Source organism: Paramisgurnus dabryanus, chromosome 12 (assembly GCF_030506205.2).
Source record: "Paramisgurnus dabryanus chromosome 12, PD_genome_1.1, whole genome shotgun sequence".
NCBI classification, from domain to species: domain Eukaryota; kingdom Metazoa; phylum Chordata; class Actinopteri; order Cypriniformes; family Cobitidae; genus Paramisgurnus; species Paramisgurnus dabryanus.
This window is the reverse complement of record NC_133348.1, coordinates 5,684,460-5,704,870: the sequence shown is the minus strand read 5'-3', so window position 1 is coordinate 5,704,870 and position 20,411 is coordinate 5,684,460. Positions and strand designations below refer to the sequence as shown.

At 40.4% G+C, this 20,411-nt stretch overlaps 1 protein-coding gene across 1 annotated transcript in view; it reads right to left on the bottom strand.

The window, feature by feature from the left end:
- igf2r (insulin-like growth factor 2 receptor) overlaps positions 1-20,411 on the bottom strand; it is a 43,753-nt gene that overhangs the window by 6,903 nt on the left and 16,439 nt on the right. Inside the window, exons 12-39 of the mRNA XM_065256261.1 lie at positions 19,936-20,082; positions 18,361-18,648; positions 18,112-18,262; positions 17,849-18,026; positions 17,624-17,739; positions 16,541-16,697; positions 15,231-15,398; positions 14,783-14,884; positions 14,583-14,684; positions 12,994-13,168; positions 12,714-12,887; positions 12,481-12,624; positions 12,154-12,329; positions 11,936-12,023; positions 11,662-11,862; positions 9,032-9,162; positions 8,849-8,952; positions 8,620-8,753; positions 8,246-8,442; positions 7,074-7,200; positions 5,933-6,064; positions 5,362-5,624; positions 2,339-2,551; positions 2,106-2,255; positions 1,867-2,025; positions 1,551-1,743; positions 1,276-1,428; positions 67-304 (exon numbers count right to left, since the gene is read on the bottom strand). Coding sequence (XP_065112333.1) covers positions 67-304; positions 1,276-1,428; positions 1,551-1,743; positions 1,867-2,025; positions 2,106-2,255; positions 2,339-2,551; positions 5,362-5,624; positions 5,933-6,064; positions 7,074-7,200; positions 8,246-8,442; positions 8,620-8,753; positions 8,849-8,952; positions 9,032-9,162; positions 11,662-11,862; positions 11,936-12,023; positions 12,154-12,329; positions 12,481-12,624; positions 12,714-12,887; positions 12,994-13,168; positions 14,583-14,684; positions 14,783-14,884; positions 15,231-15,398; positions 16,541-16,697; positions 17,624-17,739; positions 17,849-18,026; positions 18,112-18,262; positions 18,361-18,648; positions 19,936-20,082 — 4,561 coding nt within the window. The remainder of the gene's footprint in view (positions 1-66; positions 305-1,275; positions 1,429-1,550; positions 1,744-1,866; positions 2,026-2,105; positions 2,256-2,338; positions 2,552-5,361; positions 5,625-5,932; positions 6,065-7,073; positions 7,201-8,245; positions 8,443-8,619; positions 8,754-8,848; positions 8,953-9,031; positions 9,163-11,661; positions 11,863-11,935; positions 12,024-12,153; positions 12,330-12,480; positions 12,625-12,713; positions 12,888-12,993; positions 13,169-14,582; positions 14,685-14,782; positions 14,885-15,230; positions 15,399-16,540; positions 16,698-17,623; positions 17,740-17,848; positions 18,027-18,111; positions 18,263-18,360; positions 18,649-19,935; positions 20,083-20,411) is intronic.

The window sequence follows — 20,411 nt, the reverse complement described above, 5'->3', positions numbered from 1 at the left end:
AGTCATTATCGCCACAGGCCTAAAAGCCACATAATTAAAAATCTAAATAAATGTTCTGAAACTTACGAATCATCACTATGACTAAATTTCCACGGCTCGGTGAGAGAGGAAAGCATCCGCAGGTCATACGTCTGGTGTTTGCCAGCCAGCTTGCACTCCACCTTCTTTGGTGGGCACACCACATCCGTCCTCCATTGGAAGGTGACCGAACAACCTTGGGTTTCACTCATCAGCTGAGGTTTTCCATGGCCCACCGCTCGGTCACAAAAGAATAAAATGGACGACTGCCTCTTCCCTCCAAGTGCTGTGAAATACAAACATAAAACACAAATCCATTATACGTAAAACCACTACTAAATACTGAAGAGAAAACATAGGGGTGACGTTATATTAAAGAGCACCTAATTCATTGCTAAAAAAAACAACGTTATTTTGTATATTTGGTATAATACAAAAAAAAACTTTTTCCACATACCATACATTTTTGTAGCTCTAGATTTCACACTCTTCCTAAAATGCACAAATTTAAAAAGCTCTGTGTCCCTGATTGGCCAGCTAATCTGTACGTTGTGATTGGCCTGAATACCTCTGAGGACACCCGGGGATGTGACGCTTCTTACCATGTTTAAAAGATTCGGTCACAATGCAATGCTAACAGGAGATTAGGCTGTGAGTCCGAAGCGGGAGGAATTATGATAATGTCGGTCTTTAGTACATCACCAATCCCAGGAAGTAAACTGTTGCCTACAATCCGTGTGTTTGTTGTAAAGAGATTTCCGTTGGAAACGATAACTCGCGTCATCGTTTACTTTGGGGTTTGTACCTTTTGCATATCATTAACATGTACTAATAGACACACACCAAAAGAAATGTAAAATCGTAAATCGGACAATGCGTGCTCTTTAAGAAAATGTATTTTGTAAACTACATGTTTATGCATGACAACCATGTGTACTGTATAACTTTACAAAAAAAAGGCAAATAGGGTAAACACAAAGAAACTCTTTCATTTGTATAACCTTAACACTTCTTTAAAATCCACTACAAAACGGTATTTTGTAAGTTTTTATTCTTGTCTCATGTCTAAAATACAAATACAGTTTTTTTTTCCAAAAGAGTCCCATTAAGCAAGTTCAAATCTTTTGTAGTTGTTCTATTTTTTTATAAAACTAGTTATAAGTCATCAGGGAATATTTGTACCAATAGCCAACAGTACACTGTATGGGTCAAAATTATTAGATTATTTAATTAAATAAAATGATCAGAAGTTCATACCATCAGAGCAGAATCCCCATTTCTTATCTTTGTCGTAGTCATTTGTTGTGGCGCACCACTTCTTTCCATCAGTTCTGCCCTCAGTAGTGCACTCACTGTAAGACTTTTTCATGAAATTAAAGGGGAAAGCGCACACTTCCTCTTTTTCAGTCACTGAAAGAGATAGATTAACATTTTAGTATTTTTTACGTAAAAGAGCTGAAAGATGCTTTAAAAAAGTTGCCGTCTAGGAAGGCAACAAACTTGTTTTTATATTCATTGAGTGTTTGTCTGACATTGAGGACAGGGGTCTCCTGCGCTGTACTGCATGATCACAGCCTGCTCTTCTCTCTTATAGCTCAGGTGCATTAATTTGCTGTTCCCGAATGAAGCCGTTGAGCCGGCGGAGTTCAGACACACTGCGCTGTCCTTACACGCCGAGTCTGTCACAGCTCCACACACGTTGATTTTATACGAACTTTGAGGAACCTGCAGAATACAATAGGATGAGCTCCAGAGCATGACATACGTTTTTCTCTAACGAGTATCTGGGTTGGCATGAGGGCGAGTAAAATGAGATTTTTGGTCGAATGCTTAAAGTGTCGTCGTTACCTTAACGATCCCCGACAGCGCAGAGAGATCAAAGGTGTACTGTAGCTCGGAAACAGTCAGTTTGCAGCCCTTTAATGCAGTGGTTTCGGGACAAACCACAGGAGTAGCCCACTCGAAAACATGCATGCAGTCCTGTGCCCGAATCATATGAGGAGAGCCCTACACACAGAAAATGAACACTTACAGAAAAAAAACAGATTGACACTTTGCCAGCCTAGAGGTTTGACATGAACACTTACCAGCTCAGCACCTTTCTGACAGGTAAAAATGACCCTGGAGGAGTAGGTTAAGGTTGGGTTGGTAGGGCAGACGGTTGTGCTGTTGAAGGTGATGATCACCTCTTCAGTCTGCTTGTTATACTGAGGAGGGGAAGTAATTCGCCCGATATCCTGCACAGTGATAAAACAAAACAAGCAATGACTGACAGTGAAATATTTTATACTCTACAAGAAATGATCCGATGTTTACTCACAACTGGATCCCCATCAACAGGGTCCATACACACGGCGGACCCTGGAGGACAGTTGACCCCCGGGATGGGGTTAAGGGGCTGGCAGATGTTAATGTAGAAGTCAGGAGATTTTCCTGTTTCCACATCATCATCTATTGCTGTATAGTAACCATTGAGATGCATCAGAGGACTCAGGTCAATCTGGTTGGTGCCGTTCCAAACAGAGCATTTCACCTGCACAGGTAACAGACAACTTTAGTTGTTGAAAGCCTGATGTAAGTCCCGCTCTTTTGGCTAATGTTCCATACAGTGATAATTGAGAACTGTGCATGGCTTCTTTCTTGAAAAAGTCATGCATTAAGACTATAATGTCTCAATACCAATATAATGTTTCATTAATTATGCATAATCCTCCAATACATCACTCATCAATTGTTTTCCCCCAATAACGCACTTATTACCCAAAAAAGCCTCCAATACCTCAATCAGTACGCATAATCCCTGATATCCCACTTATTACCAAGAACCCTTCAATACCATAATCATTTCCCATAATCCTCGACACCACACTTATTACCCAAAGCCTCCAATACCTCATTCAATGTCATAATCCCTGATGTCCCGCTTATTACCCAAAAGCCTCAAATACCTTAATCGTTTCCCATAATCCACAATATTCCACTTATTACCCAGAACAATTCAATACCCAAATATTACCCAAATATTACCCAAAAGCCTCCAATACCCCAATCATTAGCCATAATCCCTGGTGTCCCGCTTATTACCCAAAAGCCTCCAATACCTTAATCATTTCCCATAATCCTCGACACCACAATTATTACCCAAAGCCTCCAATACCTCAATCATTGTCATAATCCCTGATGTCCCGCTTATTACCCAAAACCCTTCAATACCATAATCATTGACCATAATCCTCGACACCACACTTATTACCCAAAGCCTCCAATACCTCAATCATTGTCATAATTCCTGATGTCCTGCTTATTACCCAAAAGCATCTAATACCTTAATCATTTCCCATAATCCACAATATTCCACTTATCACCCAAAATAATTCAATACCCAAATATTACCCAAAAGCCTCCAATACCCCGATCATTAGCCATAATCCCTGGTGTCCCGCTTATTACCCAAAAGCCTCCAATACCTTAATCATTTCCCATAATCCACGGTACCCCACTTATGTCCCGAAACCATCCAATACCTAAATATTACCCAAAGCTTACAATACATCAATCATTAGCCATAATCCCTAATGTCCTGCTTATTACCTAAAAACCTCCAATACCTTAATCATTTCCCATAATCCACAATATTCCACTTATTACCCAAAACAATCCAATACCCAAATATTACCCAAAAGCCTCCAGTACCCCAACAATTAGCCATAATCCCTGATATCCAGTTTATTACCCAAAAGCCACCAATACCTTAATCATTTCCCATAATCCACGATAGCCCACTTATTACCCAAAACCATCCAATACCTAAATATATTACCCAACAGCCTCCAATACCTCAATCTTAAACCATAATCCCTCATGTCCCGCTTATTACCCAAAAGCCTCCAATACATCAATCATTAGTCATAATCCCTGATGTCCCGCTTATTACCCAAAAGCTTCCAATTCCTTAATCATTTCCCATAATCCATGATACCCCAGTTATTGCCCAAAACCATCCAATACCTAAATATTACCCAAAAGCCTCCAATACCTCAATCCTAAACCATAATCCCTGATGTCCCGCTTATTACCCAAAAGCCTCCAATACCTCAATCATTAGCCATAATCCCTGATGTCCCGCTTATTACCCAAAAGCCTCCAATTCCTTAATCATTTCCCATAATCCATGATACCCCAGTTATTGCCCAAAACCATCCAATACCTAAATATTACCCAAAAGCCTCCAATACCTGAATCCTAAACCATAATCCCTGATGCCCCACTTATTACCCAAAAGCCTCCAATACCTCAATCATTAGCCATAATCCCTGATGTCCCGCTTATTACCCAAAAGCCTCCAATTCCTTAATCATTTCCCATAATCCATGATACCCCAGTTATTGCCCAAAACCATCCAATACCTAAATATACCCAAAAGCCTCCAATACCTCAATCCTAAACCATAATCCCTGATGTCCCACTTATTACCCAAAAGGCTCCAATACCTCAATCATTAGCCATAATCCCTGATGTCCCGCTTTTTACCCAAAAGCCTCCAATTCCTTAATCATATCCCATAATCCATGATACCCCAGTTATTGCCCTAAACCATCCAATACCTAAATATACCCAAAAGCCTCCAATACCTCAATCCTAAACCATAATCCCTGATGTCCCACTTATTACCCAAAAAACTCCAATACCTTAATCATTTCCCATAATCCACGATACCCCATTTATATCAAAAAAACATCCAATACCTAAATATATTACCCAAAGCTTCCAATACCTCAATCATTAGCCATAATCCCTGATGTCCCGCTTATTACCGAAAAGCCTCCAATTCCTTAATCATTTCCCATAATCCACGATACCCCAGTTATTGCCCAAAACCATCCAATACCTCAAATATAAGATATAATCCCCGATGTCCCGCTTATTACCCAAAAGCTTCCAATACCTCAATCATTAGCCATAATCCCTGATGTCCTGTTTAATACCCAAAAGCATCCAATACCTTAATCATTTCCCATAATCCACAATACCCCACTTAATACCCCAAACCATCCAATACCTAAATATTACCCAAAGCCTGCAATACATCAATTATTAGCCATAATCCCTGATGTCCCGCTTATTACCGAAAAGCCTCCAATACCTTAATCATTTCCCATAATCCACGATATTCCACTTATTACCTAAAATCATCCAATACCTAAAATATTACCAAAAGCCTCCAATACCTAAATTATTACCCAAAACCCTCCAATACCTAAATCATTACCCATAATCCCTGATACCTCGCTTATTACCCACAAGCTCCCTATACCGCAATAATTACTCATAGGCCCTGTTTACCTGTTGTTCACAGACCAGTGGGGTTTGCCAGGAAAAGAAATGAGTGCAAGTTGCTTCATCCGAGTACACCAACACAGGCTCATCTGTTCCTGCTCCCTCAGACTTGCAGACAAAGGTAAAGATGCTCTTGTGTTTGAGGGAAGGGTTGGCAGCACAGGCGTCTCCACTATCGTAGGTGAGCTCCACCACCTGGTCCTTATACACCAGCTTCTTAGAGGATTTTCCAGCACTTACAGCCATCGTGGTTTGCTTGATGCACACACCTGCAGCAAATATAAACGTCTTTACGTTAACCCAGATATCCAGGGTACGAATCTGTCTGGGAGCTTAACACTTGGTTTGTACGAGACATATCATGATGCAGTTCAGAGTTAGAATCTCATGCTCGCATATCAAGACTTATCCAAGAATAACCCTTAAGGTCTTGTAACAAAGTCTAGTTGAATGTTATGGATAGTTAACACAGAACTTAAAAACGTGTAACATTTACCTAAAACAGGTTACTGGCCATTAAAAAAAAAAGTGTATGGAAGAACAATTTAAAAACATGGAAACACATGCATAAAGTCACCTGTTCCTTGGGCGCATCCGGCATTGAGTACATCGCCACAAACGTTCAATCTGAACATCTTTCTAGGGACCAAAGGATCATAGACCGTATATCCTCCTGCCCGATTGAGGGCAATCAGATCAAAGAGATGACCTGTAGAGACCAGCACGTACACGGTTCATCTCAGAAAAATGCAAAAACAGCGACAAATACAAGACTCTACATTTCTCGCCAACACTTGTGTCAACACACCAACACAATCCCTACCTGTGGCTGGAGTGTGACGTAGGATAATCTGTTTGTCTGACAAATGTGGGACTGTTCAGAAAACTGTAACTGTATGTTCACACCAGATGCGATTGAGGCGTTTAAATTTTGTGTTAACTCGTTTCATTCATGCCAGAAATTCAGTCGTCAGTACGCTCAATTTGCAGGCTTTCGCTAGCTTTTAGTCTTAATATGTATAAATATGTATATAGCTCAAATTGAGTCAAGGGCTCCAAATTGTCCGACCTCCTTACTCACTTTCTTCTAAGCAAGTCCTTTTCTTTCCTTTTTCGATAATAGTACGAAGATGCATCGTACAGCTTCTGGTGTCCACAAATAGCTCCTGATTCGTTAACATGGCCAAATATCTGACAAAGTTCAGATTTTTTAACTCGCACGATTCCCGCGAATCATGTGTTATGCGTTTCAAACGCCCAAATCTCTCAATGCACACCACATGAATTGCGTCATTCACATCGCAGGATGTATAATCTCATCTTTGCATTGACTTAATATGTAAATCCGCATCTGGTGTGAACACATCATAAGAGCTAATAAATTCATATCAAGACAATGCACTAAGACAGTGTTTCCCAATCCTGGTCCTCAAGGACCCCCTCCCAGAATGTTTTCGATGTCTCCTTATTCAACACACCTGATTTAACCCATCAGCTTGTCAAGGAGTCATGTTTTGGAAGGAGCCTAATAAGTTGAATCAGGTGTTTCAAATTAGGAGACATCTTAAACTTTCTTGGATGGGGTCCTCGAGGACCAGGATTGGTAAGCACTGCACTAACATACACTAAAGCACACTGGAATCGGCAGACAGGAAGCGTTTGGATAAAATGACTCAGTTGTCATGTGTGGGATGGTGCATTCAGTGTGACTGACTCACCTGTCGCAGGATTTGTGACTTTACAGTCGCCGTGTTCAGTGCTGTTGAGAGGACACGCTGCAGCCGTGTACCACACAAAGGTATACACGCAGTCCTCAAGAGCTGTGATAAAACTGGGCTCCGAGTCCTGACAGACAGACATAGATATTAAAACCTTACACATGTATGTTTTTGTGTGCGCTTATGTGTGCAGACGTAAGCGGGACTGATTTCCAAGTGGGGACAAAATTACTGTAATCTCCTTAATATTTAGTTAAAATGTAATAATTTGTGCACATTAACAACAACAACTTTCATTCTTTGTGGACGCAACTAATGGCGCTTTTCCATCGCATAGTACTCCACGGTTTGGTTTGGGTCAGGTCGAGTCGGGTCAGCTCATCTCACTTTGGCTTGGTTAGCTTTTCCATCGAGTTCAGCAACACTTCAGAGTGGGAGGGATTATAGGCGTGTTGTTATATTTGCGCTGCCTACTGCTGTGACATCATACAAGTGAGAGCGTCGTTGTACATTCCCATACATTTATTTATTTCTCAGTCCGCCACAAAATTACAATTGATCACCACAAATATATGTTTGCACATCGCACTTATGTCAGGCGACGCACTCCGCTGAGCCTCATTTAAGTTGAATTTAAGCATATATGCGAACGTGCGCGTCGCAAATGTCCCGCCACAAACTGCAAATCTGGAAAAAAAATTGGTATGGTGTTCCTGATTCTCAACCTGTGGATGTTTTTCATCGCTAAAAGGGAGTTTGGGAATTTATAGCAGAGCACAGATGACAACATGTTTACTCGAGACCGCGCAAGCTAGCACGAAGGTAAAGGTAATCTTTTACATTATTGCGATGATGTTGGTAGTGACGATTCACTCAGACCAATCAGTGATCTACAGTGTTTTTGCGTCACGTTTTGGTATCAGCTCGGGTCTCTTGGAACCCCGACCGAGGTGGTACTAAAAAAAAGTATCAGGTACTACGTACTGCAGCCAGTGGAAAGCTCCCAAAAGTAAGTTGACCCAAACCAAACCATGGGGTACTATGCAATGGAGAAGCGCCATAATTGTGCATGAGTGGGGACAAACGACCTCCAATCAAATTCTTATAACATCCTACATCCTATCTTATATTTTATATCACTATATGTATAGTAAAAACAAAGGATCACAGACCACTTTGTCGGGAGAGCAGCTGAATCGGATGATGGTGGTTCTCTTTCTTTTGCCATCTGCGCACGCTTCTCCGTTTGTGTACTTTAGGACCAGAATGTTATTATCCAACTCTGGACCCATATCTGCCTCCCCCAGACTCACATACTTGTCTCCATCCTTCAGACAGGCAGCTGCGCTAGATGGGCAGCTCCACAAACCTAAGACGAATCACAGAGCACTATAAAATCCTAGATGCTAAATGGCCAATAGCTAGAAATTAATTACTTTCAAAGCTTTGGCGCTTTACAAGGGTATTATAAGTTTCACTGCACAGGAACCATAGCGGATCAATATTTCTATAACATAGCAAATAAAGTAACAAAGCTACAACTCACCAGGCTGAGGCACCAGAGACTTGCAGACGTTGATATAATAACGTTGCGCCTGATTGGTCCCTTCTGGCACGACCATCCAATTCGATTTGTGTAGGGCCAGTGAGGATAGATCATAGGAGTGGCCATTTCCATCACTGCCAAAATACCAGAAAATTTACATTTTTAGAGGGTTGCACAATGTATGTCATGTACTGCAAAAAATTTGCATTAGCAGGAAGCTGGTTCTAACTTGTAAGAGCAGGTTGTGGTTTTGAACGAAGGGCAGGCCAAAGCTGTTTGCCAGTCAAACAGATACGTGCAATCGGCAGTCTCCCGAATAAATTCTGGCTTCCCCTGATGAGAAAGAGACAGGATAAATCTATATTTACATTTTAACTCAATTTAATATCTTCATTGAGTGTATGAAACTCACAGGATTCTTGCTGTGATCACAAGAGAAGATGATAGCAGTGGATCGCTCATAGATAGTGTGACAGGTTTCTCCCTGTGTGTAGTTGATCATGATGATCCCATCATCAAACGTGAGGTTTTGATTGGCTATCCCTGCAAACATTAAAGACCGTGTAAAGTCATTTCAAGAATTGTTATTCTCGAGAATTGATTTTCACAAATGTTTCACAAAATGGCTTCTTCTAAAAATATATAAACATACAAATATATCAAATGAAAGAATTCCTCTGCTTTAAAAAAAAAACAAAAACGGGAAAAAAAAACTTTTCATCCCATCTATATTTTTTTCTCTGCTTATAAACTCTTACTCATACTAAAATATGGGTATTTTTCTTGAAAAATACAAATTTTAAGGCAAAAAAGCTGAAATAATTGCATTTTTGTGAAGGAATTTTCTAAGATATCAGATTCAGAAAGATTATCAAAACATAAACGTAGTGTAAAATTAATAAATAATTTTTGCTTCAGTTTTTTATAAATTGGGTAAGTGCGGTATTATAGATAACCCTAAAACCTCACAGTAACACTTTTAAATGTTTTCTCTTAAATGACGAGATATCTCGTCAATGGCGGGGAAAGAGTTAAATTTGCTTTTGATTCAGTTTTTATAAATTGGGTAAGAGCGCCATCTAATGGATAATAATTACAGATTACCGTAAAAACTCATCAGAAAAGCGTCATCGGCAGGGAAATGTTTTCTCTTAATTGATGAGAAACTCGTCAATGGCGAGGAAAGAGTTAAATAGTTTTTCCACATTTCTGAATTCAGGATTTTTTGGGCAGGACAGTGGCTCATTGATGCACTGAAGTCACTAAGCATGGTCCCTCACCCAACACAATCGCGATTGTCCATACAGATTGTAAATATATTTAAAAGTTCAGAGAGGCGGCAGTTTTTCCGCAAGTGGGCGTGGTTTCAGTGCAGACAGTGGACACGCCCCCAGTGTTTGTGCAATTAAATTGGGTAAGAGCCCCATCTAGTGGATAATAATAACAGATTACCGTAAAAACTCATCAGAAAAGCGTCATTGGCAGGGAAATGTTTTCTCTTAATTGACGAGATAACTCGTCGATGGCGAGGAAAGAGTTTTTCTTGAAAAATAAAAATGTTTAGGCAAAAATAATTGTATTTGTGAACAAATTTTTTAAGAGACCAGATTCAGAATGATAATCAAAACATAAACGCAGTGTAAAATGAGTAAATAATTTTTTGCTTCAGTTTTTATAAATTGGGTAAGTGCGGTTTTATAGATAACCCTAAAACCTCATAAGTAACACTTTTAAATGTTTTCTCTTAAATGACGAGATATCTCATCAATGGCGGGGAAAGAGTTAAATTCGCTTTTGCTTCAGTTTTTATAAATTGGGTAAGAGCGCCATCTAGTGGATAATAATTACAGATTACCGTAAAAACTCATCAAAAAAGCTTTATCGGCAGGGAATTGTTTTCTTTTAACTGAAGAGATAACGCATCAATGGCGAGGAAAGAGTTAAATATTTTTTCCACATTTCTGACTTCAGGATTATTTGGGCCAGCGGTGGCTCGGTTAACGCACTAAGTCACCGAGCTTAAGACCCCTAACAGTCATGAGTGTCTATTCAGATTGTAAATATATTTAAAAGTTGAAAGAGGCGTCAGTTTTCCTGTGAGTGGGCGTGGTTTCAGTGCAGACAGCAGACACGCCCCCAGTGTTTGAGAGAAGTTAAATTGGGTAAGAGCGCCATCTAGTGGATAATAATAACAGATTACTGTAAAAACTCATCAGAAAAGCGTTATTGGCAGGGAAATGTTTTCTCTTAATTGACGAGATAATTTGTCAATGGCAGGAAAGAGTTAAATATTTTTCTCACATTTATGCATTATTTAAGCAGGACAGTGGCTTGTTGACGCACTGAAGTCACAGAGCATGGTCCCACAACCAACATAATCACGATTGTTGAGAGAGGCGGCAGTTTTCCCACGAGTGGGTGTGGTTTCAGTGCTGACAGCGTACACGCCCCCAGCAATTGAGAGCAGAGTATCTTGCTCTTTTTATCCCTAGATTTTGATGACTTATTTTATTTATGTGGTGTTTTTAAATCATACAAATTTGGCCGAGTGGTTAATTTTAAAAAATTTTGTGGTGTCACAAACAAAGAACATTTAATATCAGACTTTACTGAATTTGTGAGTACTAAGATTCACAAAACTAGTTTAATGACAGGGAAGGTGTTTAGGAATATAACCAAAAAGTCATTCAAACCACTGTGATATTCATAGTGTTGCTCAAATTTATATGTGCAGCATAATCATTGGTAATATTAAGCATATAGACCTGTGTACACTGACATTAAAGGCGGGGCGCATGATTTTTGAAAAACACTTTGGAAAAGGGAGTCGGGCCGAGCACCAAAACACACTTGTAGCCAATCAGCAGTAAGGGGCGTGTCCACTAACCCAACATTGTTGCCTGGGTTGCGTATGTGTGGGGCGGGTCTATCAAAAGAAGATCTTCTGCTGGGGTAAGGGCGTGTTTGTTTAGGTGATTTCAAATGTCAACATTGGCTTTCATAGATCATGCACCCCGCCTTTAAGCAAAATAAGAATCTTACCAGCAATCCTATGTTTATCGCCCTCTACCTGACAGGAGGACACAGAGTCGGGACCGTGTGGGCAGACTGAGGTTTTAAGTGGGCCGCACATCGCGAAGTGATACTCATAATTAGAACCCTTCACTTCATAGTCTTTTCCAGCCAATGGCATCAAATTGTACTCGTATCCGCTCTTTGGATCCGTGACTTTACAGTTTTCACCTGTGGGGGAATGAAACTTTAGGTCAAAGCCAATTACACATTTGTTATGAACCTAATTGGCCGTTCTTCCTACCATGTACTCTTTTGATTGGACAAGCCTCTGAGGTTCGCCACATGAAGACGTATTCACAGCCGTCTTTGCGATCAAACACTGGTGCACCCTTTAAACAAAAAGACGACAGTTGTTTTAGATAAACGCATCTGCCAATGTATAAAAGTAAATGTACATTCTTCGAAAACCATATGTTCATTTCTAGGTGAACTATGCCTTTCAATTGTACAGTTGCTTACAGGACTGTCGTCACACTGGAAGATGATTCGGGTGGAGTAACGTGCTGAACCGCACTTGTCACCATTTTGGTAAACAATGCTGATGGAGCCGTCTGCAGCCAACTGCAGACTCGACTGCACATATCCCAGATTACGTCCGATGCCATTTATCTGACCACATGCTCCGATCGCACCAGCTGCCAAAATAACCAACAAAATAAAAAGTGATTAGTGCATCACACAACCAATCAGATGAGACAATGTTATAAGCAGAAAGCACATCGACAATCTCAAAGCAAGAAGCACAGGAAGTGACATCATCACAGAGTCCCATCTGCAGCGACTCACCAGCACAGCCCGGAATGCGAGGCAGTGGTTTGCACACGTTGATGTAAAACTTCTGAGACCTGGCTTGATCTGAGGTGTCCAGAGGAACATAAAACTTGTCATCTAGACTGAGGTCACCCAAGTCATATTCTTTTCCGTGTGAATCTGGAAAAGCAAAAGTTGTCAATTAAATTTGAACAGGAGGGTCAACGACATGGGTTTCGTCTGGTTTTTTGGTTAAATAAACGGCTTACCAGTAACTTGGCAATCCACAGGTGCAGGCTCACATGCCAAAGCAGTGAACATCTCAAAAAAGACATTGTGCGTTACGTGTGAACTTGTGCCCAGCTCCTCGTGAAGAAGCCGCAGAGATGCTGTGGCAGCATCTTGATTACACACAAAACTAATGATGAAGGTGTCATTTGTTCCTAAAACAGACAGGAAAGATATGTAAAACAATGAGTAGAGTCCAGGGTAGAAAAACACAACGCAACATAAAGCACAAACGACAACACGATCTCATGCAGTACGCACCTGTTGATGTGTCCAAGGACCCTTTGTAAGTGAGAGTGAGCGAGCCATCGGTGGAGAATTGAAGAGAACGTTGACCTCCAACCTGACTCACAGGTTTCCCTTCATCTATCTCACAGCCGGCCACAGGTTTATCATTAAGTGTTCCACACTTATCCACAGAATCACAGATGTTCACCTACAGTAAACATGACGGTCTGTGAATCTTCCTTTTAAGACGGTACAATCACATGCTTTGGTTTATTGTTAAAGGTTCGTAGTGTCAATTTTAGAAGGATCTCTTCAGGGAAATGCAATTAAATATAACTATATTATCAGTGGACCTTATAAAATTAACTGTATTGTTTTTATTACCTTAGAATCAGGGGTTTAAATCTACATACACGGCGGGTCCCCTTACATGCAGTCTCCATTTCATGCCACCATGTTTCTACAGTAGCCCTAAACGGACAACCAGTTCTATATAACGCATTTTGTCACTACGTTGTCTCAAGCGATAACATATTTGTCCTGTGGCAACTGCCGTAGCTTCTCTAATGCTGCGTTTATACCAACCGCGGTAAAGGTGTGAAGCGCGAGTGATTTCAATGTTAAGTCAATGTGAAGACGCGTTGACGCGAGTCAAGAGGTCCCGCGGCGTGGAAGAGGCGTTCGGCGCGGCGAGGAAGACGCGTTTCCGCCTCTTTTGCGCGTGACGCTCGCGCGAAAGGCGCAAATTGAGCGTTGGGCGCGCGAATGGTGCTTTTTGTGCATTTTGCGGTTCACGCGAATTTGCGGCTGACACCCAAGTTGAAAATTTGAACTTTGGCGGAATTTCGCGCCGCGTTAACCAATCAGGAGTCTGCTTGCTGATGTGGTGGCAGCCCCGCCCGGAGTCACTCATTCAACCAACGCTTGATATTGTCCGTAAGCAGTCACCCGGAGCTATACGACACAAGTTCTTATTTCTATAGAGGAGACAGGAATAAAACCTCGCTTGGAGTGTCAGTGAGGACTTTGGGCAACCTAGTAAGTTGTAATACACACTTCACTTTTGAGTCACGTGACGTTTATCGACCCGCGTCGTTTATTTTCCCCTGTAGTAAGGTTACCAAATACAAACTGGTAACTCTCTTGATAAATGCACAATCAACATCAGTCATCTTGCAAACAGACAACCGCATAGCACTTGTCCCTCCCACAAGAAGCGGAGTTTGCCTCTGACGCGCGTCACATGCTTGCTTTTTCCGCGCGACTACTCTGCTCTACACGCGCGAATGCATCCAAATTGTTCAAAGCGGCAAATCACGCGCGGTACACGCGATTTTGACGCCCAAAACGCGGTTGGTGTAAACTCAGCATAAGCGTTTTGAAAGGGAGGGGAGCTGTGGACTGAGCTGTTGGTTGCAATTCACAATCTCACCACTAGATCTCACTAAAAATCTACATGGAGACCTTAAAAGATGCCGGAGGTGTATTAGCATTTTTAAATCATGGATTCCCTTAGGTCTTAATTTATGAGTAAATTATTGACTTACGGATTATAACTGTACTCTGCTGCACCAAATCTTTTTCAAGAAAACCTAAAGAAGTCAAATTCAAGAGTTTCTTACTACAAAGTCTTTTCCATGACCTGTGGCATTGTATCCTTCCTTGGTAGCCAGAGGCTGAAGGTTGAATTCAAAACCAGTGTTGGGATTTTTTACTGAGCATGTCTGTCCATACAAACATAAAAAATAAAGTTTAAGAATGAGAAACAAAATCTTCTTGATGATATGAACGGGTTTTCAAAAGTTGCAGAATAAAGTTTGACCTGGTTTGTGTCCACAACAGTTGAGATGGCACAGGCTGCTTCTGTCTCCCAAACAAAATCAACAACGCATTTCTGTTTCACCACAAATCGTGGACCGGTTCGCTAAAAAAGAAAAAAAAAAGACTTTGGCACACATTGTAAAAGACGTCTATTTTAAAATAACCTAAAATACACAGTTATTGACTGGGTGGTCTTAACCAGAAATTAGGTACTTAATGGTGAAATCTTTACAATTGCAAGTGCAAAAAATATTGATAATAATATTTTACATTTATGCATTCACCACAAAGCAAATTAAAGTGCATTCAATGTTAACATTTTTATCAGTATAAGCATTCCCTGGAATCCATCCCACAAAGTTTTGCACTGTTAACCAATTGAGATACACAAACATGATTTCTATGCATTACTACAATTATGGCACTATATTATAGTGAAATGCTCTTACCGCCATCCCTTTTGAGCAGACGAAGTGTATGCGGGTTGTGTGTGTGGTGATCACACCGTCCTCCGCCACACAAGCCGAGCCGTTCGTGTAGGTCAACATTAGCTGGTTCTCCTCTACAATCACCGGGCCTTGATTTGCGACCCCCCAATTACTGACCTCCACTTTCTCCTGAACAAGCAACATATACATTTGTTATTACACAGGGTTTCCCGCAGCACTTTGCAGTTCAGGCGGCCCGCCTAAGCTTGGAAACCCTACCGCCTTAACTAGGTCATCAAATAATAAAAAAAATATTCGCTGCACATCTAAGAGAATAGCATGGATGAGCTTCACAACGCGACCGTGAACGCGCTCCACACGTCCGAAATGAGATAAAGACGCATTCTGTCATGTCTGGAGTTGATAAAACGTGTGTCCGTGAGAACTGTAAGTGGACTTATGTTTTGGGTTTATTAAAGCCTGTTATTGTATTAGTCTATAGTTCTTGCTAATTTAAAAGGAAGTTAGCTGGTGATTTTGTTGTTTGAGAAACCTGCTAGCTAGGTTTCACGTGCCTGATGATTTGATATAATTGTTGAGCGCTCTTGCTCACGTTATTTATGTGAATTATTTACATGCTAAACTAGTTACACTCCTTTAAGATAATGTAATAAATAGTGGAAAATATTCAGTTTTTACAATCTTCGCACTATCAATCATCCTTCGCCAGACGTTCTACAACATCTGCATCAGTTTGTGTTTATTAACCCTTTAGTTTCACTTCATCACGCAGCTATTCCCGTTAGAGGTATCGGTTAAAAACATTTAATTCATTAGTATGTGTTCGTTTTCTGTCATAGTTTCTTCAAAATAAAGTTTTATTTGAGTGTTTTTAATAAAAATATTTTCATTTTCATCATGACACGCACGCCCCGCCCCTTGATTGCCACACACCCAGGCCCCGCCCACCCGCTCAACCCTACCACCTTAACTAACAAATTTTCTGCGGGAAACCCTCTTACATAATTGAATGTCATCAACTATTGTAATAGTAAAGTCAATTTTCTGTCTCAAGGGTTGAATTCACTGATACACTGTATTTCTTTAGCAAACCGGATAGAATAGAATAAATCTTTATTGTCCACCAAGGTGGACATTTTTCTTTGGCTTACCAAATATACAAGACAGTAGACATACAAACAACATTTCCAATGTAATAAGTAAAAATGAAAAAATCAATAAATAAATAAAACATGAGTAATAATAAAAAATAAAATGTCATGATGGAAAATAACACAGAGAAAGAGAAAAAGTCCAACCAGTGAACCAACCGTGTCAGCTTCAAGTTTCATTTCGCAGACAGAAGCTCTCCTGTCGCAGCCAGGCACGGTTTTGACGGGCCGGCAGACATTGATGTAGTATTTCGGCCCGCCGGGGTCAGACGTCTCCATGACCTGCCAGTTTCTGCCACCATTAGATACAGACAATCTGTTCAACAAGGATGAAAGGATTAGTTTAGTACAGAAGACTAAATCCATCTTTAGAGATGGGACTATTTTTTGTAAGTGTTGATGCATTGCATTTAAATTTAACCAAAGCAACTTATAGCAGTTTGGCATTAGTATGTGTTCCCTGAGGTCAAACCTACGACCTTTGCATTACTACAGGGTTCCCACACCTTAGTTAACTTCAAATACAAGGACCTTTCAAGGACTTTCCAGGTCCAATACCCTCAAAATCAAGGATGAAATGTGGGGACACATTTCAAGTGTTACCTTTAAATATACATTGTTACAGTAGTTCCCTTTCAAGGGAACTCATGCCGCGTTACTGCGGTGACACTTTAGGGATGCCTCCAGGGGCGTCTGAATGTGTATATCAAATTCAACCAATGGTGAGGCTTAACGACAAAAACAGGGTGACGCGGGAGCCAGGAAGTATATCTCTATCTGAAACATTGCCAAAGACAGGGATGCAGGAAGTATAGCAAGGGAGACGCAGCGTCTCGTTCCCTTCTCAGTGAACAACAGTTATATACGTAACCTGAGACGTTTTCATGTGTCAAACACAACTATGCAAAAAGCATTTTGGTATGAATCAACATTCGCATACAGAAGATATAAGCATTTAAAAGCGAACAGTTTAGCACGTGTGCTTAAAAAGTCTAGAATTTTTATGATCTTATTATACACTACACAGGGAATAATATGGATTTTTTCCAGAAAACTTCTTGCATAAAATAGATTCAAACACTTTCAATGACCTGTATCTATGTATGTATATTTTCAAAAACTTCCCAGGGCCTTGAATTTTTTCCCCGATTTACAAACTTTTGAGGATTTCAAGGACCCGTGGGAACCCTGAAACCAATGCGTAACCATTGGACTTAAGCATGTTTTAGAAAGGTGGCTAACCTGGACAGGTCATACTGCTGTAGTGTTATGGGATCCGTCACAACACACTCGTGCGGTCTTTCTGGACAGGCATAAGATGTATACCACTTGAAATTGTACGTGTACTCGTCTTCAACCTACAGTAAAATATCGTAAAGACAAGAAGCCATAAAGAAACAATGCCTAAGGGCGTGCCTGTTATGTATACAGTATATTCGGTACGAAACACAATTAAAGGTGTGATACCTGAAACTCGGGTTTGCCCGGGCCGGCCAATCTGTCACACAGGAAAGAGATGTGTGTGGAACGCTGCGTGTGTTGCTCGTTGTTGTACTGCGAGCCATTTCTGTAAGTCAACTTGATCAGTCCGTCATAGTAAGACAGTTTGGAGTTAAACTCGCCGAGATTCCAGGAGCTCACCCCACTGTAAAGACACAATAAGGAATAGTTTGTATATGAGGTGACGTTATTAAATCAAATGGCAAAAATCTTAAATGTCCAAACCATACCTCTGGTCCACTTGACAGGCACCTGCAGTTTCAGGACACTTTGCAGCCTTCACACCGCCACATACATTAATCAAGTATGTATACTTGTCACTGGAAACGTTGTAATAGCTTTCGCTAGGTTTCCGCAGGGGTGACAAATCAAACGAAATTCCTGCAAACAAAAAGAGGCATTTCAAATCCCCTACCAGACAGGATCTTTAACCACTAGGCCAGAACATACAGATAGAACGACAATCCACAGTCACATACCTGCTTGCGGGTCTTCCACCCGGCAGTCATCGCCCTCCGTTTTAGACAGGACACAGGCCGAGGCGGTGAACCACTCAAACTCATAAGTGCAGCCGTCACCAGACACGCCCCTCATGACAGGAGCGCTCTCAACATCTCCTGGCTTACACTTCAGAGTGATAATGGCATTAAACTTCTTGTTTTTCCTGCATTCGTCTCCGTCGGTGTATATGAGGCGGATATCGTCCCCTTCAGGCGCTTTTTGCGGAGAAATGAGAAATCTTCCCAAACTCATACTTTTTCCTTGACCTGAGAAAGGAGTTAGTGTGAGCCGTTTCTGAGTTGGGTGTGTAAGATACCAAAACCAATGCTATGTCATATCAATCAGTGTCTTGTTGACTAAAACATAGCATCGTTTTGAAATATGTCTGCAGCTCTTAGCAACTTTTTGTGGGCTTGAAAATATTTTAACCCAGCGGGGTTAATTGTAACGCTGTGTTACAACTAACCCCTAAGCACTTACAATATGAAAACCGCTAATGTTAGTGTAATTCTTTACGTTTTTTTTAATAGGCTACACACGAATGATTGCTGGCTGCCAACAAAATAAATGTGCCTGTCTTATCAAAAATTGTGTGTCAATTTTTTTCATATTTTTAATATTGATTGAATAAGGTCACGTCAAAGATTGAAATCATAATGAAATGAATGGCTAAAATCAGACTTTGATGCTCATTATCTCAGAATTTGATTTTGAAACTGTAGTATGGTTATTTTCAAAAACAAAAAATGTTTTCGTCATAATCGTGCTGCTTTTTCTCACATATTTAGACATTTGTATCCATTTATAATTGAACTATTGTTAGAAAAGGGCTGGATGAATGAATACAGTGTGGATACATGTCTATTATAGACAGATATATAAACAATATCCACTTCAAGTATATAGGCAAAATAGTATTGAAATATTTGCCTGCAAACTTAATTTTTAGCAAGTGTTACAACTAACCCCCTGCCTGTTATAATTAACCCCACTTATGCTGCAAGTTGTAACATTTGCACTTCTGTCACGTTTGGTGTAATTGTCTAAGAATGGTAAGTACTAGAAACAAACTTCAACGTTTATTTGTAGCAGAGATGTGTTTGTTGCTTGTGTAAAAATATAATTAATCAAACTCAAATATTTTTGAATGATTGAGCCAAAACCAAAAAGTGTTAGTTTGTGCCGCGCTCTCCCCTACAATACATGTATACTTCAAATCCACTAATCCCGAAATACTGCATTGTTGTCAGAATCCACTAAACGCCATGTTGATTTTGTGTGCTTGTTTCTCCAAGTGCACGAAAGAACGACGACACACAAAACGACCAAGGATCACATTCAAACTTGAGAATAACCCGTTTGTGGAAGTCACATAGCCCACAGCTCCCCCTAACGTGTGGTTCAGTTTCTTCATTTTTACACTTTACTTTCATTATTTGCAATGTTTCTAGTTGCATCTTTAGTCTTGTCCAAAGAAGGTGTACTTTTTGTAGAGGTAGAGATACACACACAATCACAAACAAATGTATTTAAAAAAAAATCTCTGCACTGACCTACTGCACATATTGCTGCATCCTCAGGGCAAGAGTTTGTCGCGTTGTCCTTTATAATTTTATGGCAAACGTTGACGTAAAATCTCTTCTTATCAGAATCTCTGGCAACGGCATCCACAGCCTCCCAATTCTGAGATCCACTTGATTCTAATAAGAAACACACACACACACACACACACACACACACACACACACACAGTTATGCGCTGACAAAATGCCTTTTTGGGAAAAATACATTACAGGGATAGTTCGGCCAAAAATGATATTAAACCCATGATTTACTCACCCCCAAGCTGTCTGAGTTGCATATGTCCATTGTTTTTCAGACAAACACATTTTCGGATATTTTAGAAAATGTTTTAGATCTTTCAGTTAATCAAATGTAAAGTTATGGGGTCCACGACCTTCAAGTCCAAAAAAAGTGCGTCCATCCTTCCCAAAATAAATCCAAACGGCTCCAGGATGATAAACAAAGG